Consider the following 24,207-nt stretch of genomic DNA (forward strand, 5'->3'; position numbering starts at 1 on the left):
AATTAACGACGTAATTAACATTGATTAATATATTAACAACAACTTTTTTTTCTTTCTTTTTTTCTTATCATTTATAGATATTTGATTTTTCTTTTCTTTTCTTTCTTTTTTTTTTTACTAAATGAACAAGAACTTTTACGGTTTATATCAAATAAATACAAAAATTCCATTAGAATTATTCTCGTGAAAATTGAAAAATAATTTCTATAAATACAAGTTTCGATATTTTCTATTTTTCTAATTTATTTGTAAATTTATTTGATGTCTTTCTTATATTGTTTTTTCTTCTTCATATTATTTATTAAAAAAAGAAAAAAAAATTAAAAATACAGAAGCTTACAACAACCCTTCTGAGGTTACTATTATCGTAATTTAAATACAAGTTTAGTTATTTTATATTTTTATATTTTGTTTGTAAATAATTAGTCATTTTTTCGTCATTATTATTATATTTTTAGATTATTTTGTATTATTTAATTAAAAAAAAAAAATAAATAAATAAAAAAATAAAAAATCATGTCAAAAAAACTTACCCTTTTGAGGTAGATGCGTGAAAGCCGACGTTATCTCGATACTCCTATAGCCCACGTCTTCTGAAACAAAGTTTCAAAAATCAATAATATAATTATTTATTAATTTATTATTAATTTCAAAAATTAATAATTATTTTATTCATTATTAATTATGATTATTATTATTATTATTAATAAAATCTTATCAAATTTTTAGCAAGTGTTTGTTCAGAGAATTATTGTTTAACTCGCGACACAAACAAAACGCGACAAAACTTTCAAATATCAATAATATAATTATTTATTAATTTATTATTAATTTCAAAAATTAATAATTATATTATCTATTATTAATTATTATTAATAAAATCTTATCAAATTTTTAGCAAGTGTTTGTTCAGAGATTTATTGCTTAACTCATGCGACACAAACAAAACGCGACAAAACTTTCAAATATCAATAATATAATTATTTATTAATTTATTATTAATTTTAAAAATTTATAATTGTATTATCTATTATTATTTATTATTAATTATGATGATGATGATGATTATTATTATTATTAATAATAAAATCTTAACAAATTTCTAGCAAGTGTTTGTTCACAGATTTATTGCATAACTCGCGACACAACACAAACTTACAAATATCAATAATACAATTATTTATTAATTTATTATTAATTTCAAAAATCAATAATTATATTATTAATTATTAATTATTAATACGTATTATTATTAATGAAATTTAATCAAATTTCTAACAAGTGTTTGTTCACAGAATTATTGCTTAACTTGTGACACAACACAAACAAAGTTTCAAGAATCAATGATTATATTATTTATTAATTATTACTAATAATAATAATAATAATAATTATTATTATTATTATTATTAATAGAATTTATATCGAATTTTTTTAGCAAGTACTTATTGATAGAATTATTGCTTAACTCGTGATACGTATGACGCATTATTACTTTTTTTATCCGATAAGACGTTTTATCAAATACATATAATCGCATCACCCAGAAAATATCCTAATGGTTATTCCCCTCCCCCTTCACCTCTTGCCCCCCTCCTCCTCCCTTTCTTCTCATTATTTTATATATATATATATGTATACAAATGTTGTCCTATTTTTAATACAAAATAAAACACGTTTCAAATGAAACCAAGTTTTATGAATGTTTTTGTTAATGTGAACATTAACATTAACAATTTATGTTCTTTTTTTTTTCTTCTTTTTCTATTTCTCTATTTATGTTTCTCTTATTTTTTTTTTTTTTTTATTTGCTACTTAACGATTAGATAAAGAAGCAATCAATAATTTTAAAAGAAGCTACACACACGTAACAACCTTTTTCTTCTTTTTCTACTTCAAATCTCTAAACAGTTGGATTGAAGTAAAAAAATGTTGCTGGAATGAGAGAAAACGAATGAATCGTTATCTACGATACGATATATAAGATATATATATAAGAAGGATAGAAATAAATGTTTTAAATGATCATCAATATCACAAAGAAAGAACTCACAAACACATATTATATATATATCTACGATTTTGTAAATAATTATTTAATTATTATTTTGTAATAACAAATATAATTATGATATTATTTAATTAATGACTTATATAAAAACATTAATTAATTATTAATTATTACATATTTAAAAAAATAAGATAAATTATTATAACAACTACCATTATATGTATATATGTATCTACAATTTCGTAGATTATTATTTATTTTTAATTATAATATTAATTTATAATTAATATTTGAAAAATAATAAAATATTATTTAATTAATAATTCATATATATATAAAAACAAAAACAAAAAAAAGTTAATTAATAAAATATTGTTTAATTAATTAATTAAATTAATTAATTTGTAAAGTTACAAAAAAATTATTTATGAATTTATGAATAATACAAATTATTATTATGTATATTATTATTTTTCCTTTTACCACTTATCATATATATATATCTATATACATACATACATACACATATATATATTTAAAGAGATAGAAAGAGAGAAAGAATATTACGTGGTCGCGTGTTAGTTACGTGTATATAATAATCAAGGTGTTCGAGCTTATTTGCACGTAATCGTTTTTCTTCAAGATATTATTTATAGAACAATGAATCCCATCCTTGACAATATGCCAATGAATAAATATTCATTAATCATTTCTAACAACTTCTATTTCTAATCTTTCATTATTCCTATTCATTTCTTTTTTTCTTGTCTTTTAAACATTAACATTAAAAACATATGGTTTACATACATATATATATATATTGTTTTGTTGTTAAAATTATTGATAATAAAATTAGAATATTAATTATTGTGTGATATAGTAGATTGAACATTCAATTAATGAAATATGATGTGTGTGACTACTGTCTTTTTGCCAGACACTGGATAAGCCAATTTTAGCTTGAGATCAATGTTCCTTCCTCTCTTTACTTATATATATATATATATATGTGTGTGTGTATGTAATTTTGTTTCATATACGTCCCTTTTATTTATAATTCCTACTTTACGCTATCGTTTTTCTTTTGAGTAATCATCTTTTATCAAGAGATATTAATAAATTATGTTTATCTAACTGTCAACATTCTCCAATTTGATAAGCTGACTTACTTCTTATTTTACTTTATCATATATCAATCCTTCCCTTTTATTATTATTATTATTATTATTAATTATTTTTTTTTTCAATCATGTTTCGTATATATTTTCATTCTATTATATATCATTATATATTATTTCAATTATTATATATTATATATCCTTATCATCATCATCATCAACATCAACATCAACATCATCCTAGTTCCACCATCAACACTACTTTATAATTATCATTGTATATTAGAATTAATTTTCTTACAAACTTTATTGGTTAAAATAGTAAACTAAAGTAAAATGTTGACAACAGGTGTTGGTATAATTTTAAGTAACCAATCAACTCAGTCAAAACAGCAAGCCCTGACTCCAAAACTTGTTCATCTATCATCATCAAGATTATCATCATTATCATCATCCCTGTTTTACCACCAACAACACCACTTTATAATTAACTTTATACATTTAATTAATAAAAAGAATGTAAATAATTCTAACTCATTTGAGACCCAACTTGCACGCTATGTTGTCATCAATCATACTTAACAATTATAATAAGTTATTTTGACTAAACTATATTGTTTTTTTCTTCTAGTATAAATAGTATTTTTTAAAGGTATAGAAAACCGAAATTTGGTATTATACAATTGCCAACATAATAAAAAAAGAAATGACTCTTTAAACCAGTCCTTGAAAGAATTATGGTCTCGAATGGGTTAAGTAACGAATCAACTATGGAAGATCAACTTGAAAGAGAAAAAAAAACATTTAATCAAGGGTGGGAGTGTAAGGGAAGAGAAGAAGACGACTTGTGTTAGGTAGTTGATTTGCCACTTTTGTGATGACGGGGGTGATCCACAGTGCGTGAAGGAGATGAGAGGACAAACTTAAAGTCAAAAGAAGATGATGAAAAAGAAGACGAAGAAGAAGAAGAAGAAGAATAAGTAGAAGTAGAAGTCTCTCTTTGGATTAACCTTGGACTTGACTCAAAGGAATGCAGCGTACAGTGACCTCCTCTCTCGTTCTTTCCTTCCTCGGCACTCGCACGTTCCTCGCACTCACCTTCCTTCCTTGGCTGCCATCGTGAAATGAGAGCTACAGTTAGGTCCACCGTTGTTGGCCCAGTTCATCGACGACGCCCTTCTTCTTCTTCTTCTTCTTCTTCTTCTTCTTCTTTCTTATTCTTATTTTTATTCTACTTCTACTTCTACTTCTTCTTTGCCCTTTTTCATTTTTGTTTCACTTACTCTTTGATTTATATATATATATATATATATATTAATTTTGTATCGTATTAATTATAATAAGATAAATGTAAATTATAATAGTGTGTACAAGAAAATCTAATATATTATCTAATATATTAAAAATGACAAATCAACATCCTAATCAATGTTACCTTAGACCTAACACCCCTACAACCACCCCCAATTAAATTTTTTGTTTTCCTTTCAAAGAATATTGTATATGTCTGTCACTTTAACATTTTACTTTAATTTTATATTTTTACCAACAAAGTTGTAACAAATTCATTCAAATAAACAATGATACTCATAAAGTAATGATGGTGACAGTGATGGTGGTGGTTGTGAACAGAGATGATGATTGTGATGATAATATTTATGATGGTGATGATGATAGGAGGACATGGTTGTGTCAGAGTTGTGTCAGGGTCTTTCTGCTATCCCTTTTTTCTATCACAATCTTTCTCTTAAGTCATCATTGACTGATATTACAACATCCACATACCCTGATACATGTTTGATCATCGTCATGATACTCATAAAGTGATTATGGTGATGGTGATGATGATAGGAGGACATGGTTGTGTCAGGATTGTGTCAGGGTCTTTCTGCTATTCCTTTTTTCTATCACAATCTTTCTCTTAAGTCATCATTGACTGATATTACAACATCCACATATACCCTGATACACATGTTTGATCGTCATTGAACTAACTGTAAAAGTTATTTCAAACTTTCTACGCAAGATTGTAAATCATTACAGTCAATCTTATAGTTCAGAGTAACCATCAAAGTTTCTATTAATAAATATATAAATAAATATTCAATTTATTGATCTATTTCATGGCAAAGTATTTCATATAGTTTTCTTCTTTTTACAACGATATAGAAATTATGTATTACATGTAAGCCTGTATATATATGTATATATATGTAAGAGAAACTTTGAACGATTATATTCTATCTTTCTCTATCTTTCAGTTTTTTTTTTTTTTTTTTTAAATACATGTATATATAGATAGAAAGAGCAAGAGAGATGGATGTATACACCACACATAGAGAAATTCATTTAAAAATCGCGCGAAACGTTTCACGTAGATTCGCGAAGAACAGAAATACCTGACATCCAGGATTTGAATAATTCAGGAAGTCTCTCGTACGATTCGCGGTTATTCTTGGAAAGTGTTCAGTCGACGCACGGAAGGAACGAAGTTGTGAATAGATAATAAATAATCCCCGTACGGGTAGAAACGTTAAAGTACATTTTTTGATCGATCTTATCTTTCCTTATAATAATAATAATAATAATAATAAAAGAGAGAGGGAGAGAGAGAGAGAGAGAGAGAGAGAGAGAGAGAGATTGTAAATTTCTTTTATAATAATTAACAAATTAAATTATATTATTAATATTTGGTTTCTTTTATATATATATATATATTATATTATATGTATTTAAAATTATTACTATTATTATTATTATTATTATATATGTATATATTATAATTATTTAAAATATGATATATTTTATTAATATAATAAATTCATTGATTCATTTATAAAAAAAAAAAAAAAAAATGAAAGAGAAAAGAAAAGGAAAGAAAGAGAGAAAGAAAGAAAGAAAGAAAGAAAGAGTAGGAGAAAGCGTCGGTTACTAATACTAAATGGCGGCAACAATTAGTTAAGCCCACATTAATTAAGGTAATTGCACTGACCGAGCAAAACCTACCACAAAGTGTTCTCCGGATGTACGCACTTAAACGCCGCCTAACCACGAATTACAATGAATTTGAATAAACCAAAAAACCCCCGTCACTCAGTTCGTTCAGTTGGTACGTGCAATTGCTCGTTCATATTCTCACATTTTTTTTTTTTTTCAAAAAGTACACGTTGTTCAAAGGGTACGTTAGGGGAGGGGGGTGGGTGCGGTGGTTTAAACAAAAGGGTTAAAAAGTAAGAAAAAAAAGATTCCAAACAAAAACTTCATATAGTAACCAAAAATAATCCCCAGACACATACCAGTCATCATTTTATGTGATTCTTGTTGTTGTTGTTGATAATTCATTTAAAATACAAAAAAAAAAAAAAAAGAAAAAAAACTTAATCTAGTAATAAAAATAATCACTAGACACATACCACTCATCATTTTATGTGATTTTTTTTTTTATTATTTTTGTTGTTTTTGTTGATAATTCATTTAAAATACAAAATAAACTTCAACTAGTAACCAAAGAAATCCCTAGGCATCTACCAGTCATCATTTTATGTGATTCTTTACTTTGTTATTGTGGTTGTTGTTGTTTTGTATTTGTAAAAATAAAAATAAAAATAAAAATGAGATGATAGATATACGATAGATAAGAAATAGATAAATAGATGAAAATGAGATGAGTCATTTAATCAAGAATATTAATTAAACATATATATATATATATATATATATGTGATGGATAGTATGATAATTATTTAAATCTATTAATAGAATGATTATTTCTACGTATTGAATGCTAATGAACGAATACAAGATAGAAGAGTTATAGAAATAAATACAGAAAGAGAAAGAGTAAAAGAAAGAGAGAGAGAGAGAGAGAGAGAGAGAGAGAGAGAGAGAGAGAGATAGAGAGAGAAAATAGAGAAGTAGAAAGTGTATTTTAGTAACTGTTAGCGTGGGAAGCTTGTTTCATACTAATCATCGTAATTAGTATTACCTCTATACACTTCTCGTTTATTGTATTATAGTATTTCATCCTTATTATCAAATAAGAAAAGAAATTTAAATTTTTTTCTCCCCCCCCCAAACAAAAAAAAAAACATTCAAAATACTCAAATAAAAAGAAAAAGAAAAAAGAGAAAAATAAATACGATTAATAAATTAATAGACTTTTTCTGATTATTATAAAAAAAAAATAAAAAAAAAATATAATTACATTATTAATAGAGACTTTTTCTGATTAGAAAAAAAAAAAAAAAAAAACAGATAAAAAAGAAAAAAAGAAGAAAATGAATAAAAATATGATGAATAAAAAATTAATAGAACTTTTTCTGATTAAAGTAAAAAAAATCTATCAGAAAAAAAACCGAGTCATAAATGAAAAAAAAAAAAAACAACGTGAACAATAATAATAATAATAATAATAATAATAATTATACCCTGTCCACATATCAATCACCTGACAATTAAATGTTATTTTATTAACTAATAAATATTCATTCAGTGTGCTAGGTAATAACAAACAAAGTAGAGTTCATTGTATTGCCATAAAAAAAAAAAAAAAAAAAAAAAAAAAAAAATAAAATAAAATATTTTCAATTTCACTAATACTAAAAAATTCAAAGATTCCTAAAATTCAAAATATTCTTTGTTATAGTAATAATAATATTAATATTAATTATAATTTCTAATAAAAAAAATATATCAAATATAATTCTATATAAAAAATTATTTAAATTTTTACTTGTAAATTCCCAAAATACAAAATATTCTTTGCTATAATAATAATAATAATTATAATTATAATTTCTAATGAAAAAAAAAAAAATATAATTCTATACAAAAATTATCTACATTTGTATTTGTAAATTCCTGAGATATAAAATTATCTACATTTCTACTTGTAAATTCCTGAGATACAAAATATACTTTGTTTATAATTTCTAATAAAAAAAATAATCAAATATCATCCTATACAAACAAATTATTCAAAATTATACTCCGTGTGTGTGTGAGTGTGTTATATTTTTATTCCATGATAATAACAATAATAATAATAATAAAAAAAAAAAGAAAGAAATAAAAAGATTGAAACTGTCTTTATTGATTCGGTACGAGATTAGCTTGCTGGTGGTATATTAAAATTCAATAGAACTACCCCCTACTCTACCATACCCTCCACCACGACTACCACCACAACCACAACCACAACCACTACCCTTACTCCTACCCTAACCATAATCATCATCATCATCATCATTATAATAGAGATAAAGTCAAAGTATATCTTACAATATTTTGTTTTTTCTTCTCGGTATGGTAAAAGGCTAAAGTTCGATACCCTCGTATAAAGGTTTGTTCGCAAAAGGTTTGTTCTTTTACGTGTATCTATTATTCCTAAAGAATAGTCTTGTCTCTAGGTATTACTAGTATATATATATATTGTGGTGGTAAGCTCGTTAAACCGGAAGAGAAAAAGGAAGAAGAAGAAGAAGAAGAAAAAAAAGAAGAACTCGAAACTCCCATAGTTTTCTTTTCCAACGAATGCCTTCGTTTAACTTCAACCAACTCAACTCAACTCAACTCAACCAACTCAACCAACCAACTCAACCAACTCAACCAACCAACTCAACCAACCAACCAATCCCACTGCCGAGTCATCCTTTTTTTCCCTTACTCGATCGTAAACTCGAGTATGCTTGCATAATTAAACAACTCAAAGGGTGATAGATATAAGAAAGATAGAAAGAGAAAGAGAAAGAGAAAGAAGCAGCTGTCACGCGATCAAAACACTACCGCATATGTATATATACTGTATATTATCATGTTTTTTTTTTTTTTTTTTTTTTTACTGTGATCGAGTAATTTTACGCTCAATCTCACACAACCAACCCCCTTTTTATTTCTTCTGTGAAGGATACCTCATTAAAATACCCTTCCTTATTTGAAACTTGTTTCTATAGAATGTATATAAGATCATAAATATTATACAATATACTTTTATACAGTCTAATGTAATCATTTTATAATACAAAGTATTATACTACCTTTTGTATAGTAATGTACAATATTGTATATTGTACAGTATAGTGTTTTAAGTATAAATAATATATAGTGTAATATATAGTATAATATGATACAGCATATCGAATAAGTATATAGTATATAGTATAAAGTATACAGTAATAAGATAATATACAGTGTACTATACATTAAATTGTGTTATGTATATGATTATACTATATATCAAATTGTCATTTTAAAATACAACGTATTATACTATTATATAGCAATATATAATGTACTATACTGTATAGTATAGTGTTATAAGTACAAGTAATATACAGTATATTATACATTAGATTGTATTATGTATATGATTATACTATACATCATACTATCATTTTAAAATACTATGTATTAAACTATCATATAGCAATATATAATATACTATACTGTATAGTATAGTGTTATAAGTACAAGTAATATACAGTATAAGTAATATATAGTATAAGTAATATACAATACACTATACAATCTAATCAGTGATATACGATACTATACATGAAACTATCCTTTTAGAATACAACTTAATATACTATTATATAATAATATACAGTATACTATACTGTATAATATAGTGTTATAAGTATAAATAATATATAGTGTATTGTACTATAATATGATATGATAGTATAAGTAATAAGAGTAATAAGTATATAGTATAAAGTATACAGTAGTAAGATAATATAGTGTAAGTAATATACAGTGTACTATAAATTAGATTGTGTTATGTATATGATTATACTATACATCATACTATCATTTTAAAATACTATGTATTAAACTATCATATAGCAATATATAATATACTATACTGTATAGTATAGTGTTATAAGTACAAGTAATATACAGTATAAGTAATTTACAATACACTATACAATCTAATCTGTGATATATGATACTATACATCACACTATCATTTTATAATACAACGTATTATACTATTATATAGTATAGTGTTATAAGTATAAATAATATACAGTATAATACAGTATAATATAATATAGTATAAGTAATATACAACATACTATACAATCTAATAAATATTATATTATATTTAACATCATATTATCATCGTATAATACAACATATTATACTATTATACAGTATAGTGTTATAAGTATAAATAATATACAGTATAATACAGTATAATATAATATAGTATAAGTAATGTACACGCAATATACTATAGAATCTAATGTATAATATATTATACTATACATCACACTATCATCGTATAATACAACGTTATTATACTATTTTATTGTAATATACAGTATATTATATTGTACAGTATAGTGTTATAAATATACAATATAAGTAATCTATAGTATAATATAATATAATAAAATATAAGTAATAAGTACATATAATATAGGCAATATATAAAAGTAGTATAAGTTAAGTTGTATATTGTATAAATAATATACAACATACTATACAATCTACTGTATAGTAAATTATAATTAACTGATACTATACGTTATATATATATATATATATATACTATCATTTTTTTTCAATCAAATATTATTTGAACTGTAATCTATTCCAACAACAACCCCCTTTCCACTAAACAAATAAAAAAAATCAAATTGATAAGAATTACATCTGTAATTATCATTTCAATTTAATTATACCAATGTTCATGATTAAAATTAAAAAAAAAAAAAAAAAAAAGGAAAAAAATATTATTAATTATATTATATTCATTTTTTTTATAAACAATGATATGTATACTTTATTAAAATGAGTATTTTAATGTAGGTATCATACTAGTTATATTACGTATGATTATTTTCTTCTTTTTTACTAAGAACGTTTCGTAAGAGGGTGGTAAAACAAGAACTGGTGGCCAACGTGTGGGAGAGAAAACGAAAAGAGAAATAGTCTTTGTCTCATCTTCTTCTTCTTCTTCTTCTTCTTCTTCTTATTCTTATTCCTTCTCTTCTTTCTCTTCTTCTTCTTCTACTACTTCTTCACCTTCTTCTAACGAATCGAGACGACACAGAAGATCTAAAAATATTGTCGGCCATCGCGCACAGCAAAAGCTTATTTCCGAGCGAGTATTAGGCGTGTGTGGTGTGCTGTTGCTGCTTGTTCCTTTTTAAAACGACACGAAGAGAAGAACATTTTCATCGAAATTACTCTCTCACATACACACATACACAACAAACACACACAAACACATGTATAACGAAGTTTCATACTATTCAATCCAAGCCAAGAAATATCTTTTTTAATAGTAATAAATAAATAAATCTTACTAATTTCTCATCCCTATACACACATATACATATATATATATATATAAACATTAGTCAGAGAGCTAGTGTAACACCCAATAAAATTATGAAAATAGTCCAAGCTATATAAATTCTAAAAAAAAAAAAAAATTTAGATAATAAAATATTCGAAAATAAAAATTGTACCATGGTATATTTAAGAAGTATGTATATACTGTATATTTACAATTCTAGGATATTAGAACAAAAGCCTTTTATTTCAACAAAATTAATTATAATAGAAAATATATGTGTATAAGAATATATGTATAGATTTTATTAAAATTGATAAGAATTTAATGTTCAATTTTTATTTTAATTAATTATATCAATTTTTGTGATTTCAATCTTTTTCTAAATTTACTATATATATATATACATTAAATAAATATACTATATTAAATATAATATTACATATAATATATTATTTATATATTAATATATTAATAGTAAAATTTTTTATATATTTAAAATTACAATTTTTAATTATAAAATAATAATAATAATAATAATAATAAATATATATATATATATATATATATATATATATATATATATTATTTGTATAAATTTATATTTATTTAATATAATATATTTATCATATTTTTTTTAAGTACTGTAAACTACATTTATACATATATTAGTTAATATAATAAAATAATTAATTTAATATAATAAATACAATAAAAAATATAATAAAATAAATAATTAAAATATATACATTTTTTTTATTTTTTTTTTTTAAATAATTTCTAAATAAATAATTTTCATAATCAAACTGTATTCATGTGTATATTCGTATACGATACAAAGGTTAACTAAAATTATTGGAATTAAAGTACAATATCATTAATTTTGATTAATTTGGATTAATTTTGATTACAAAAAAGAAAAAAAAAGAAAAATATAAAAAAAATAAAGGAAAGAAGACAAAAAAAAAAAAACCAATTACTAATAAGACAAAAGTATAAACACAATTTTGATATGATACCAAGAAAGATAAAGAAAAGTTTCTTTTTTATCAGAATCACATTTTTATCTGTTTATCAAAAATCTCGAGATCTTGGCTATGATATTCCATTGGAATGGAATTTGACTTTTGTTTCCTGTATCGAAGTATTAAAAAAAAAAAAAAAAAAAAAAAAAAAAATACAAGCACAACTTTAAAAATTAATAAACATTGAATTGATATAATTTTTTTTTTTTTTTTAATAGAAAAAAACAAATAAATTTTCTAAGATTACTCATTTAAATATTATTATATATAAATACTATTTTTTTTTTTTAAATATTATTATATAATAATTTTAAAATATATTTTTTCTATATAAATATTATATAATATTTAAAAATAAAAATAATAATAATAATAAAATACAAAAAAAAATTAATAATAAAAAATATAATTACGTTTATATAAATAAAAATAATAATAAAAAATATAATTACAATATTTATAAAAAAAAAAAAAAAATAAAAATAAAAATATATATTGTATTATATTTTATCTATAAAAATATTATATATATATTATAATACAACAAATTATATTATAATATTTTTGTTTATATTACATATACAATAATACATAATATATATATATATATATATATAAAATAATAATATGTATATAATATAGCATATACATAAAATAATATAATAATATTAAAGGTAAGATATATTTAAATAAGTTTTTCTTTTCAGGTGTATATGTACATATATAAATACATATATATAAATACATATATAAATATATATATATATATATACATTTGACAAGACAAAGGGAAAGAGTTATAGTGATTTTTTGCTCGTATTTCTGGCTGTTGGCCGACTGCTAAGATTAGAATAACGTCCGCTATATATAGGCTGACATTTGTATACGTCTTCTCTTAAAACGTGAACGCGCATATACACACACACATATACAACTACACATTAAAGAGAAAAAGAGAGAAAAAGAGGTAACCATTCTCTCTCTCTCTCTCTCTCTCTTTATCTCTTTCTTTCTATCTTTCTCTTTCTTAAGAATAAGAAAGAGAAACTTTTCGCTTTTAGATCCTGAACACTGAATAAGCTCACTTTCATACTGATGACAAAACTACGAGATACTCTAAACCTTACAAAGTTCAACCTTTTTCAATGAAAAATCCTAATAATAATTTCAAATTTCATTTATGTTTTATTTAATAACTTAATTCTTCTAAACTACTCCCCAATCATTTCTTTTTCTTTCAACCCTATCCTATTCTAAACTCATAATTCATAAATGTTTATAAAAACAGCTGGTGTATATTGTCATGTTTCAATTTGTAATTTGTAATTTGTAAATTTTAAATTATATTTTTTTTTTATTGTTCCATTGTAATCATTTTCAATGCATATTTGTGCCCATAATTATAAAAGTGGTCTAAGTTAAAATTAGAAAAAAAAAAATAATAAAATAAAATAAAATACAAGATTTATCTGTTAATTCACACAACAGCACATTATTTTAATTATGAAATAAATTTGATGTAATTTGAAAAAGATATTTATGTAAAAATGACTGGTTAAATAATAATGCTTTTGATATTTCAATATTATAATTATAATATAATTATAATATAAAATACTATCATAATTAATATTGTTATAATTAATTAATTGACATTATTTCTTAATAATGTTAATGATCATGTTTTGTTAATTCCATATTATCTACAATTAATATTTGATGTTCCAGTGTTTCTTAATTATAATATAATTATAATATAATTATAATGCAAAATACTATAATTAGTATTATAATATTAATTAATTTATATTATATTTTAATTATATTAATGACAATGTTTTATTATTTCAATATTAAATTAAATTAAATTAATTTAATATTCAAATGTTTCTTAATATAATAACATTACAATTATAATACAATTATAATATAAAATACTATAATAATAATAATAATAATAAAAAACATATTAAACAATATAATATTATTTAATTAATATTAGATCTCAATAATAAATATAAAAATACTAGGGGTGCCCTGCCACGCGTTGCTGTGACTCACAATCAGTCCGATACACACGTCTTTGTTAATAAACAAATAATATTGCGATTATAAATTCAGATATAAACTATCCTATCTTTCAAGTTGAATGAAACTGCACACAGTGTGCTAAATTGTATTCAAATCGGTCTAATAGTTTAGGAGTTCATTGCAGACAAACAACGTGACACGTAATTTATATATATTAAGAAATTGAAATATAAACTATCCTATCTTTCAAGTTGGATGAAACTACACACAGTTTGCTAAATTTGATTAAAATCGGTTCAGTTGTTTAGGTGTTCATTGCGGACAAACAACGTAACACGCAATTTATATATAATAAAGAAGATAATAAATAAATTCAAAATAATTCTTTAAAAACATCTCCAAACAAGACTTGCAATATGATTTACAATTAGACTACTTTCATAATTATGAGCACATATTTTGTTCATCTAAATGATTTGTTATTATTATTATTATTATTATTTATTTATTTATTTATTAAAAAAAAAAAAAGTAAAATGAATTTCATTACGTACCTAATTGATTCGTGTGGTGCATATTGTAGGTAGTAGTACCATATTCCAGAGCCATATGACACTTCTCCTCTTAATTTAGTTTATCCACGAAAATCTTTTCTGTAGTCACGTTATTATAAACATCAAAATTGACGTTATACAATTAACAGTAAAATATAAACCAATCGCTGTATATATTCACACTGTATTCTTCTTTAATTATTTCTTGTTGTTGTTTTTCTTCTTCTTCTTCTTCACACTTTTCTTCAATAAACATAAGTTGTTGTTGCTGTTGTTGTTTTCACGATTTATGCATCAATGCAAATGTTATGCACAACATTCGAATGAAATATACTCAACAAAAAAAGAAAAAAAAAAAAAAAAAAAAAAAAAATATATAGTAGAAAATAAAAATAGAATTAAAGGTACGACGAATAAAATTAATTTTGTTCAAACACTATACGTAGTAATTATTATACTATTATTCGTCGAATGTTCTCACTAAATTTGATCATCCTTTTTTATTTTCCATGACAATGACAAAAAATCCTCTCTTTGATCCATGATTTTTTTTTTCTTCGATCCTTTTATTAATCTCGTTGATTATTTTCTTCGTTGATGATTATTTACCGCATTTTCTTATTTCTTCGAAAGTTTCTGAAAAAGAAAAGAAAAAGAAATATAAAACATCGAATTAAATTATTACCAAAAAGTTACTATACTAAATAAAAGAAACTAGAAAGTAGTGGGAGTGAAGGTGAAGTTGAATTGAGATCAATTTCTCAAATATGACTCAACTTGAGTTGAGTTAAAATTGTGATAGTAGTAGTAGTAGTAGTAGTAGTAGTGGTTGGTTGTTAAATATAAAACCAACTTTTGTTGAAGTTGAGTTTTGTTGAAGTTGAAGTTGAGTTGAAATACAATTGAGTTGAGTTAAAATTGTGATTGTAGTGATAGTGGTAGTGGTTGGTTGTTAGAAATAAAATCAACTTTGAGTTTAATTAAAACATCAAATTAAATTACTAATAAAAAGTTACTATATACAAAATAAAAGGAACCAGAAAGTAGTGGGAGAAAGGTTGAAGTTGAAGTTGAGTTGAAATTCAATTGAGTTGAGTTAAAATTGTGATTATAGTGGTAGTGGTTGGTTGTTAGAAATAAAACCAAGTTTGAGTTGAAATAAAACATCAAATTAAATGACTAATAAAAAGTTACTATATACAAAATAAAAGGAACCAGAAAGTATTGGGAGAAAGGTTGAAGTTGAAGTTGAGTTGAAATTCAATTGAGTTGAGTTAAAATTGTGATTGTGGTGATAGTGATAGTGGTTGGTTGTTAGAAATAAAACCAACTTTGTGTTGAAATAAAGCATCAAATAAAATGACTAATAAAAAGTAACTATATACAAAGTTGAAAAACCAGAAAGTGGTGGGAGAGAAAAATTGCAGTTGAGTTGAGTTAAAATTGTGGTTGGTGGTGGTAGTGGGTAGAGTAGGTTGTTAGAAATAAAATCGAATGGGAATTATCTCAACTATACTTTCTCTATTAATGGAACGGCAAAATACCAACGAGGTTTCCAACGTAAATGTAAAAATATCCCTGTTACTTTCTATATTTCTGTAAGACGACGACGACGACGACGACGACGACGAGGACGACGACGACAACGACGACGAGGACGACGACAAACGTTGGATTGTAGACTCCGCTGCTACGAATTTAAGTCTAAATATGACGCACACGTTTCCCAACTGTCATAGAATGAAAATCTTATTTTGAGACTTTCTTGCGACAAGTGTCAAAGAAGGGTGGGGAGTGAGGGTGGGTTGGGGGGTGGGGTTCGTTGCCAAAAGAAACCCAGAGGAATTATGGACGACCATTATCTCACAAAAACTATGCCAAAAACCTTTATAAGTGCCACATTTTTATCGATTTCTCATAATACTTATATATACATAGATATATACATATGTATGTATGTACGTATATGTATATATAAATGTTTTTATAAAAACTGTATATTGTCATGTTTCTATCACAATATTTAAATTATATATTAAATAATAATAAATATAAAATAAATATCAGATAAATATAATGTAATATAAATATTATATAAAATAATATATGAATAATAAAATAAATAATATAAAATGTAATATAAAATAATATATAAATAATAATATATAACATAATCTAATATAATATAATATTAACTATAATATAATAATAATAAAAAGATTAACTAAAAATCACCAATGTGCATTCGAAAATATAAATCCCTGTACGTGTGTGTAAAATAGAAATCATATTGACTTTTACTTTTTTTTTTTTTAAATAATAATAAGTTAAAAAGGTTAACTAAAAAATTACCGACGTGTAGTTCATAAGCATTTGATAGAAAAAAAAAAAAAAGAAAAAAAAAACAATAAAAGAAAGAAAAAGAAATATTTCATAGACATTTTATTATTCCCACGTGCATTGAACGTTTCTTGCCAAAGCTTGTGTGAAAACTTTTCTTCTTTCTCGTGCTTTTTTTTTATTATTTTTCATATACACCTGTATATGTACATTGTGCATGTGCATAGGTAGCTAGCAGCAGAAAACACAACACACAGACACATACACATCAGGTTGTAGAATGCATGACGTGTTTTCCGTGACGAGATCGATTCAAACTACGCTACCATTCTAACTTAAAATAAGTTCATGTTCGATTCGATCCATAAAGAAAAAAAAAAAAAAAAAAAAATGAAAAAAAGAAAAAAAAAACGACGACTTTGTCGACCACCACAACAGGGGGTGTAAGTAAAGGGAGGAAGGGTAGTAGAAAAAAAACAGAACCTAGCAAAGATAAGCTGCTGCTGCTGCTGCTGCCACTATTTTTTTTAAAGTACACTTTTTTTTTCTATACCTTTTCTTTGAATTAAAAAAAAAAATAAAAAAATAAAAAAAACAATCTTTAGGATATACAAGTGAAATAAAGTGAAATTATTTAAGAAGAAACAAGTAATTAATAAAATAACATACTTTGTTTATTAAAGGGGTAAGAATTTAGTTTGGGGCGAGTTTTAAATGTGCTATGCTATTTAAATATGGCATTTAAATATGTTTTTTAAATATGGCATTTAAATATGTTTTTTAAATGTGGCATTTAAATATGGCATTTAAATGTGGCATTTAAATATGGCATTTAAATGAATAAATAAAATTAAATAAAAAAGGAAATAATATTCCTGTGTTTTGGTTATTCCTAAAATTCTAACAAATATATTATATATTATATAAATAAATAAATAAATAAAATATATATATTTATTATATAATAATATAAATGTAAAAAATATTAAATATTACAAACAAAAATTAATTTAAATTAAATATTAATTACAAATTATAAAAACGTAAAATAAAAAAAATAAAAATAATAAAAAAAAATACTAAAATTACAAAAATAATATTATTGTTACATAAAAAAATATATTTATTATAAAAAAATAAATTTAAATAAATAAAAATGAAGAGTGAGTTAAAAAGAGAAAGAGATAAAAGAAAGAAAAGGGGTGGAAAATATTTAAATAACAATCTAACAAATAAATAAAAAAATAAAATTAAACAAATGCAAGCATAACCATGTAGTGTGTGTGTGTGTGTGTGTGTTTTGGTTATCCCCAAAATGAACAATTTGAATAAATAAAAATGAAGATTGCGAGAGAAAGAGAAAGAGATATAGAGATAGAGAGATAAATTGGGCAGAAGGGAGGAAGTGGAAGTAAAAGGGGGGCAAGCAGGAGGAAGAAAGAGGAAGAAGGAGGAAGAAGGGGTTAGAGGGGTAAAGTGTAATAATAATAAAGGCAAATTCCCCACACCCCATCTCTTAAAGTCTATTTCTCTCGTTGAGGAGGCGCCAACAATCTAAATTCGTCGCCGCCACGCCTCCGCGACTTTTCACGTGGCGTGCATCAGCCCTAAACATGAGAGAGAGAGAGAGAGAGAGAGAGAGAGAGAGAGAGAGAGAGAGAGAGAGAGAGAGAGAGAGAGAGAGAGAAAGAGACAGACTAATAAAAATAGTGAAACAGAGAAAGAGAGGAAGACAGAGAGAGAGAAGAGAGAGAGAGAGAGAGAAAGAGAGAAAATAACATTTGCCATGTTCTCGGCCATGGACCTGCACACCAGGACACACACGGAAATTCCGCGTGAAAACTCGCGTCTCATTATTTTGTTTATTAATAATTAAACAAATGTTATACTATCTTATCTAACAATTATTCAATGATTACAATTAACAAAGTATGTATAATATTATAAACATGTAAAGCGCGTATTGTATTGACAACACACTTCATGTATGCACCATCTAATAATTCCTATCGTGAACAGGTGAATCAAATGATTCATCCATTGAAATGATAAACAAATATTTCATAATATTAATTGTATAATTAATATAAGTATATTTGTATTTTAGTTGATTACTAAAATTAACAATTTTAGATAATATTAACAAAATCTAAACGTTATGTATGCAACTTCGTGTATGCACCATTTAATACATTCCTATCGTGAACAGGTGAATCAAATGATTCATCCATTGAAATGATAAACAAGTATTCGTTTTTTTTTTTTTCATATAAAATAAAATTGTATAATTAATATAAATATATTTGTATTTTAGTTGATTCCTAAAATTAACTATTTTAGATAATATTAACAAAATCTAAACGTTACGTATGCAACTTCATGTATGCACCATTTAATAATTCCTATCGTGAGCAGGTAAATCAAATGATTCATTGAAATGAAAAACAAAAAGGTATTTTTTTTTTTCGTATAAAATAAAATTATAATCAATTGAATAATTAACGATATATATATATATATATATATATATATATATATATACAGTATAAAGTGATGTATATATAATACTTTATTTTATTTAAAAATGAATAATGAACATTTTACCGGTGTCTTCTTTTTTTAAACGAATGATATAAGTTTAGTATTGATTATTTAAAAAAAAAAAAAATTATAAAATAAAATAAAATAAAATAAAATGAATCTTTTAACCCGTTTGATTGGTATTACAATTGCATATGATGCATTGCATATAAATTCTCAGTGCAATTTTCTATCGATACGAATACAAATAAAGAACTATTCAATATTTATAAAAATACTTCACATAAAAGTATTCAATAGTCACACACACACTGAAAGGTTTTCTAAATAAATTAATTTAATATTATTTATAATATATTTTTAAAAAATAATTATCTTGCAATACACTAATTACAAAATTAATATCACCCTTCAACCCCCCTTTTTTTTATTTATTTCACTTTTTCTTTCTACATATCTCACAATATATACAATATACTTTTTAAATGCATCTTTGAATCATACGCTTTGTTTTCTCATATCATCTTAATAATAATAATAATTATAATTCTAACATCTATCTATCTATCTATCTATCTATATATATACACATACACATATGTATATATAAAAAGAAGAATTAATAGAGATACACGAGAAAAAAAAATAATTAAAAAAAATGAATATGAAGTAAGAAAGAAAAATAAACAATTGTATGTATATGCCTGTTTTTTTATAATAATAAAAAAAAAATAAATAAATAAAAAACTACATAGATCAATTATTTTCTTTCTATCGTCTGTTTTATCATTCGTGCATACTTCAATGAATTTCTTAAACAAAGAATAAAAATAAGAAGAAGAAGAAGGCTCGTCTTGTTTTTTTATCAATAAAAAAAAATAAAATAAAAACATTCGAGAAGACTCGTGCAGGTCTTCTTTTTCCTTTCCACTTGTTCCACCCCCTAAACACCCTTCCCGATAATGATGACGATGATTACTATATTTTATTATTTTTATTATTATTATTATTATTATTATTATTATTATTATTATTATTATTAAAAGTAGTAGCAATGAATATAAAGCGTTTGTTGCGTACTAAAATTTCAACGAATAAGACGTAAGCAAATTCCTCGTTAAAATTACATTTTAACGATGTACATACCATATTTCTATGGGGTTATATACAGAAAACCTATATATATATATATATATATATATATATATGTATATATCATAAGAGACGCAGTTCGTTGATAACGATCTCATAAATTCCTCTCATGTAAACCTTTGAAGGTTCTTGTGAAAGAAACGGTAAGAAGAGAAAGAAAATTCTTCAACCCTTTCGAAAATAATAATAATAAAAAAATTTCATGGTGTTTTGGTGTATCCACATATGTAACTATTAATTATGAAAGTGGTCTAATGGTAAGTCATATATCTAACAAAATTATTATAATATATATATATATATATATATATATATCAGGTCAAACACTCATTTACCAACATAAGAGAATAAAATCTCATTAAAGAACAAGAGAGTAAAATCCCCCTGCAGAGAGTGAAAGAGAGAGAGAGAGAGAGAAATCCGATTAAAAGAAGAAAAAGAGAATAAAATGAGAGAGAACCGAGGGAAAGAATTAAAAAAAAAAAAAAAAAAAATAAAAAAAAAATCAAGAAAGAAACTAAGATTAAAGAAGAAGAACGATAGGCGATAGGTTCACGAAGAAAAACAAAAGGAGAGAAAGAGAAAGAGATAGAGATTGAGAGACAGTAAGAAAGAGAGAGAGAGAGAGAGAGAGAGATAGAGAGAACACGAGAAACCCTTGCTTCGATCGAACAACATCGAAGGAAAACGAACACTGACGAAGATTATTTCTCTCTCTCTCTCTCTCTTTTTCTTTCATTTTCTTTCTCTATCTCTATCTCATTTCTCTCTCTTTCTCTCTACGCGTAATCTACGTGCTGCAATACGAGGAACGAAGCTGTTTACCTAGAATCGCTGAGTTAACGGAGGAAAAAGGGAGAAGGAGTAGGAGGGGAGGGGGAGGAGGAGAGAAGGGTAGGGGAGGGGGAGGAGGAGAATGATGGTATAGGTAAAAGTACTACACTAAGGACGACGACGACAACAGGTGTTTTCTCTCTCGTATGTGTATATATATATATATATATTGTGTGTGTGTGTTTAAAGCCTATCGAAGAAGAGATATTTCTCCTTTATTAAAGATTAAATTCATCTAAATGTTATTTAAACAAAACAACAACAACAACAACAACAACAACAACATTCTAATCAAAGAATAAAACAAAATGATTTCAATAATTATTGAAATAAATAATAATTTTAATTATTTAATAATAATAATAATAATAAAAAAAAGGGCGTTTACGACGTATCGCGAGTTAATTTGTCGCGTTCCTCCACGATGGAACAACACACAACGAAGAAGAGAGAAATAGATGCATAGATAGAGATAGAATGATAGAAAGAGAAAGAACTAGTGAGTGAGTGAGTGAGTGAGTGAGTGAGCGAGCGAGTGAGAGAGAGAGAGAGAGAGAGAGAGAGAGAGAGAAACACGATCGCGGTAAAAGATGGCGGCGTAAAACTCTCGCACGGAGGCGCCTCTTTCTCGCTCTCTACCACACGCAATCAATCTTGTGTCTCTTACCTTTGAAAAAATACGGCGTTGATCTAACGTTGATCCAACGAATATACACAATGATGATTGAAGAAACACGATGATTAAAATCTTTCCAACAGGTACAACGTTAAAGGTGGTTTGTTCGTTATGTTGCTTGGCAAGAGTGAGTTGTTAAGCGCAGCTAATGTGGGTCCCAAGTTCCTTCGCGATGCGGAAGCTGCCACGACGCTCCTCTGCGTTCTATATATACATATACATATATATATATATGCGTTTGTACCCGTGTATTTTTATATGTCCTATCTTTCTCTTCTTTCCTTCAATCTTATATTTCTTGTCTTCTTTTAATCACACGATTTAAAAAAAAAAAAGAAAAAAAGAAACGTTCAATATATATATATATATTCTGTCACTCGCGAGATCACACGCGATTTGATCACATTGATAATATACGAAAATCCATTGCAAATATTATACTCGTAAAGGTATAGAGGGTAAAGTAGAGGGGAGGGAAAACGATAATATACAGAGAGAGAGAGAGAGAGAAGAGTAGGGAGGGAGAAAAAAAGGTGCAGGAAAAATGACGCGAAAACCGTGATACCAGATTAGACACAACGTTAATGCGCGACGGTCGAGAAAGAACTGGGAGGCAATGATAGCTAGGCACCCGCCGCGCCACCCCACTCCTCCGCCGTAGCCGTTCGCGCCGCGCTGTTAGCGCCGCACTCGGCGGTACCGCCAAATTCAAACTATTTTTAGACTTCCCCAAGCAATGTTGCGTCGGACGACACACACAGGCACGTAATCGTACTTTCCTTGGCTCATCGCATATATATATGTATATATTTATCTTTATTTTCATATTTTTTACCTTTCTTGCTTTTATATTAATTATTATTATAACAAATATAACCTCTCGATTTCTTATAATACAATAGTATACTTATTCACTGTTAATATTATCAAATTGAAATGATTCTTATTTATCAGTTAAGTAAGTTTAACTTGACAAATGATAACAATATTCTCATTCATTATACTCAAATAATTGTACATCTTTTTCGATAACAATAAATGACGCATCAAAGTAATCTCAATGGGATTAAAAAATGCACATAACTTTATATACTTCGTCGGAAGTCCGTGGGTTGTGGTCCACCACTTCAGGAAGCGGCCTTATCGGTGGCCCTTTGTTTTTTGCCTGTCGATTCATAGAAATCAACTAGTAATCAGAACATATATAGATATATATATGTATATATAAATTACTAGCGTTAATGACACTGTGAAGATTAACTTTATCAGTTATGGTGACGATTGGAAGGAATACGAGAAGCTACTACTTGTATGAGTTGCTAACACAGCAACTTTTTCACAATATCTTAATGAGTGAAACCCAACCCTTTTTTTATTTATTTCTTTTTTTTATCTATCTCTCTCTCTTATTCATTCCCTTATTTCGAAACTTTCAAAACTTATCTCTCAGTTAAATGTTTTATTATACATATATATGTATATAAGCATGTGCAATCGATTGCAATAAAACAAAACATTTATTCTTTACAAATGAAGTTCAATAAATAAATAAATAAATAAATAAAAAGTGTTAAACAAGCTAATTAAGTATCAAAGTGAGATTGAAAACGTCATGCT

The 24,207-nt window shown here is 25.1% G+C and overlaps 1 protein-coding gene across 2 annotated transcripts in view; it reads right to left on the minus strand.

Annotated features, from left to right (window-relative positions):
• The window catches only part of HDAC4 (histone deacetylase 4), a 53,678-nt gene extending 30,475 nt beyond the window's left edge, over positions 1 to 23,203 (minus strand). Inside the window, exons 1-3 of one of the 2 annotated variants that reach the window (XM_089171640.1) lie at positions 22,582 to 23,203; positions 15,048 to 15,683; positions 534 to 590 (exon numbers count right to left, since the gene is read on the minus strand). In XM_089171640.1, coding sequence (XP_089027766.1) covers positions 534 to 590; positions 15,048 to 15,102 — 112 coding nt within the window. In that variant the 5' untranslated portion in view covers positions 15,103 to 15,683; positions 22,582 to 23,203. Of the gene's footprint in view, positions 1 to 533; positions 594 to 15,047; positions 15,684 to 22,581 lie in introns of both variants that reach the window. The other variant, XM_089171639.1, reaches the window with a different exon arrangement.
• Positions 23,204 to 24,207: the final 1,004 nt, after the last annotated feature.

The sequence above is a fragment of the Polistes dominula genome, unplaced genomic scaffold (genome assembly GCF_049000335.1).
Source record: "Polistes dominula isolate Pdom_NZ unplaced genomic scaffold, Pdom_raw_medaka contig_26, whole genome shotgun sequence".
Taxonomy (NCBI): Eukaryota; Metazoa; Arthropoda; class Insecta; order Hymenoptera; family Vespidae; genus Polistes; species Polistes dominula.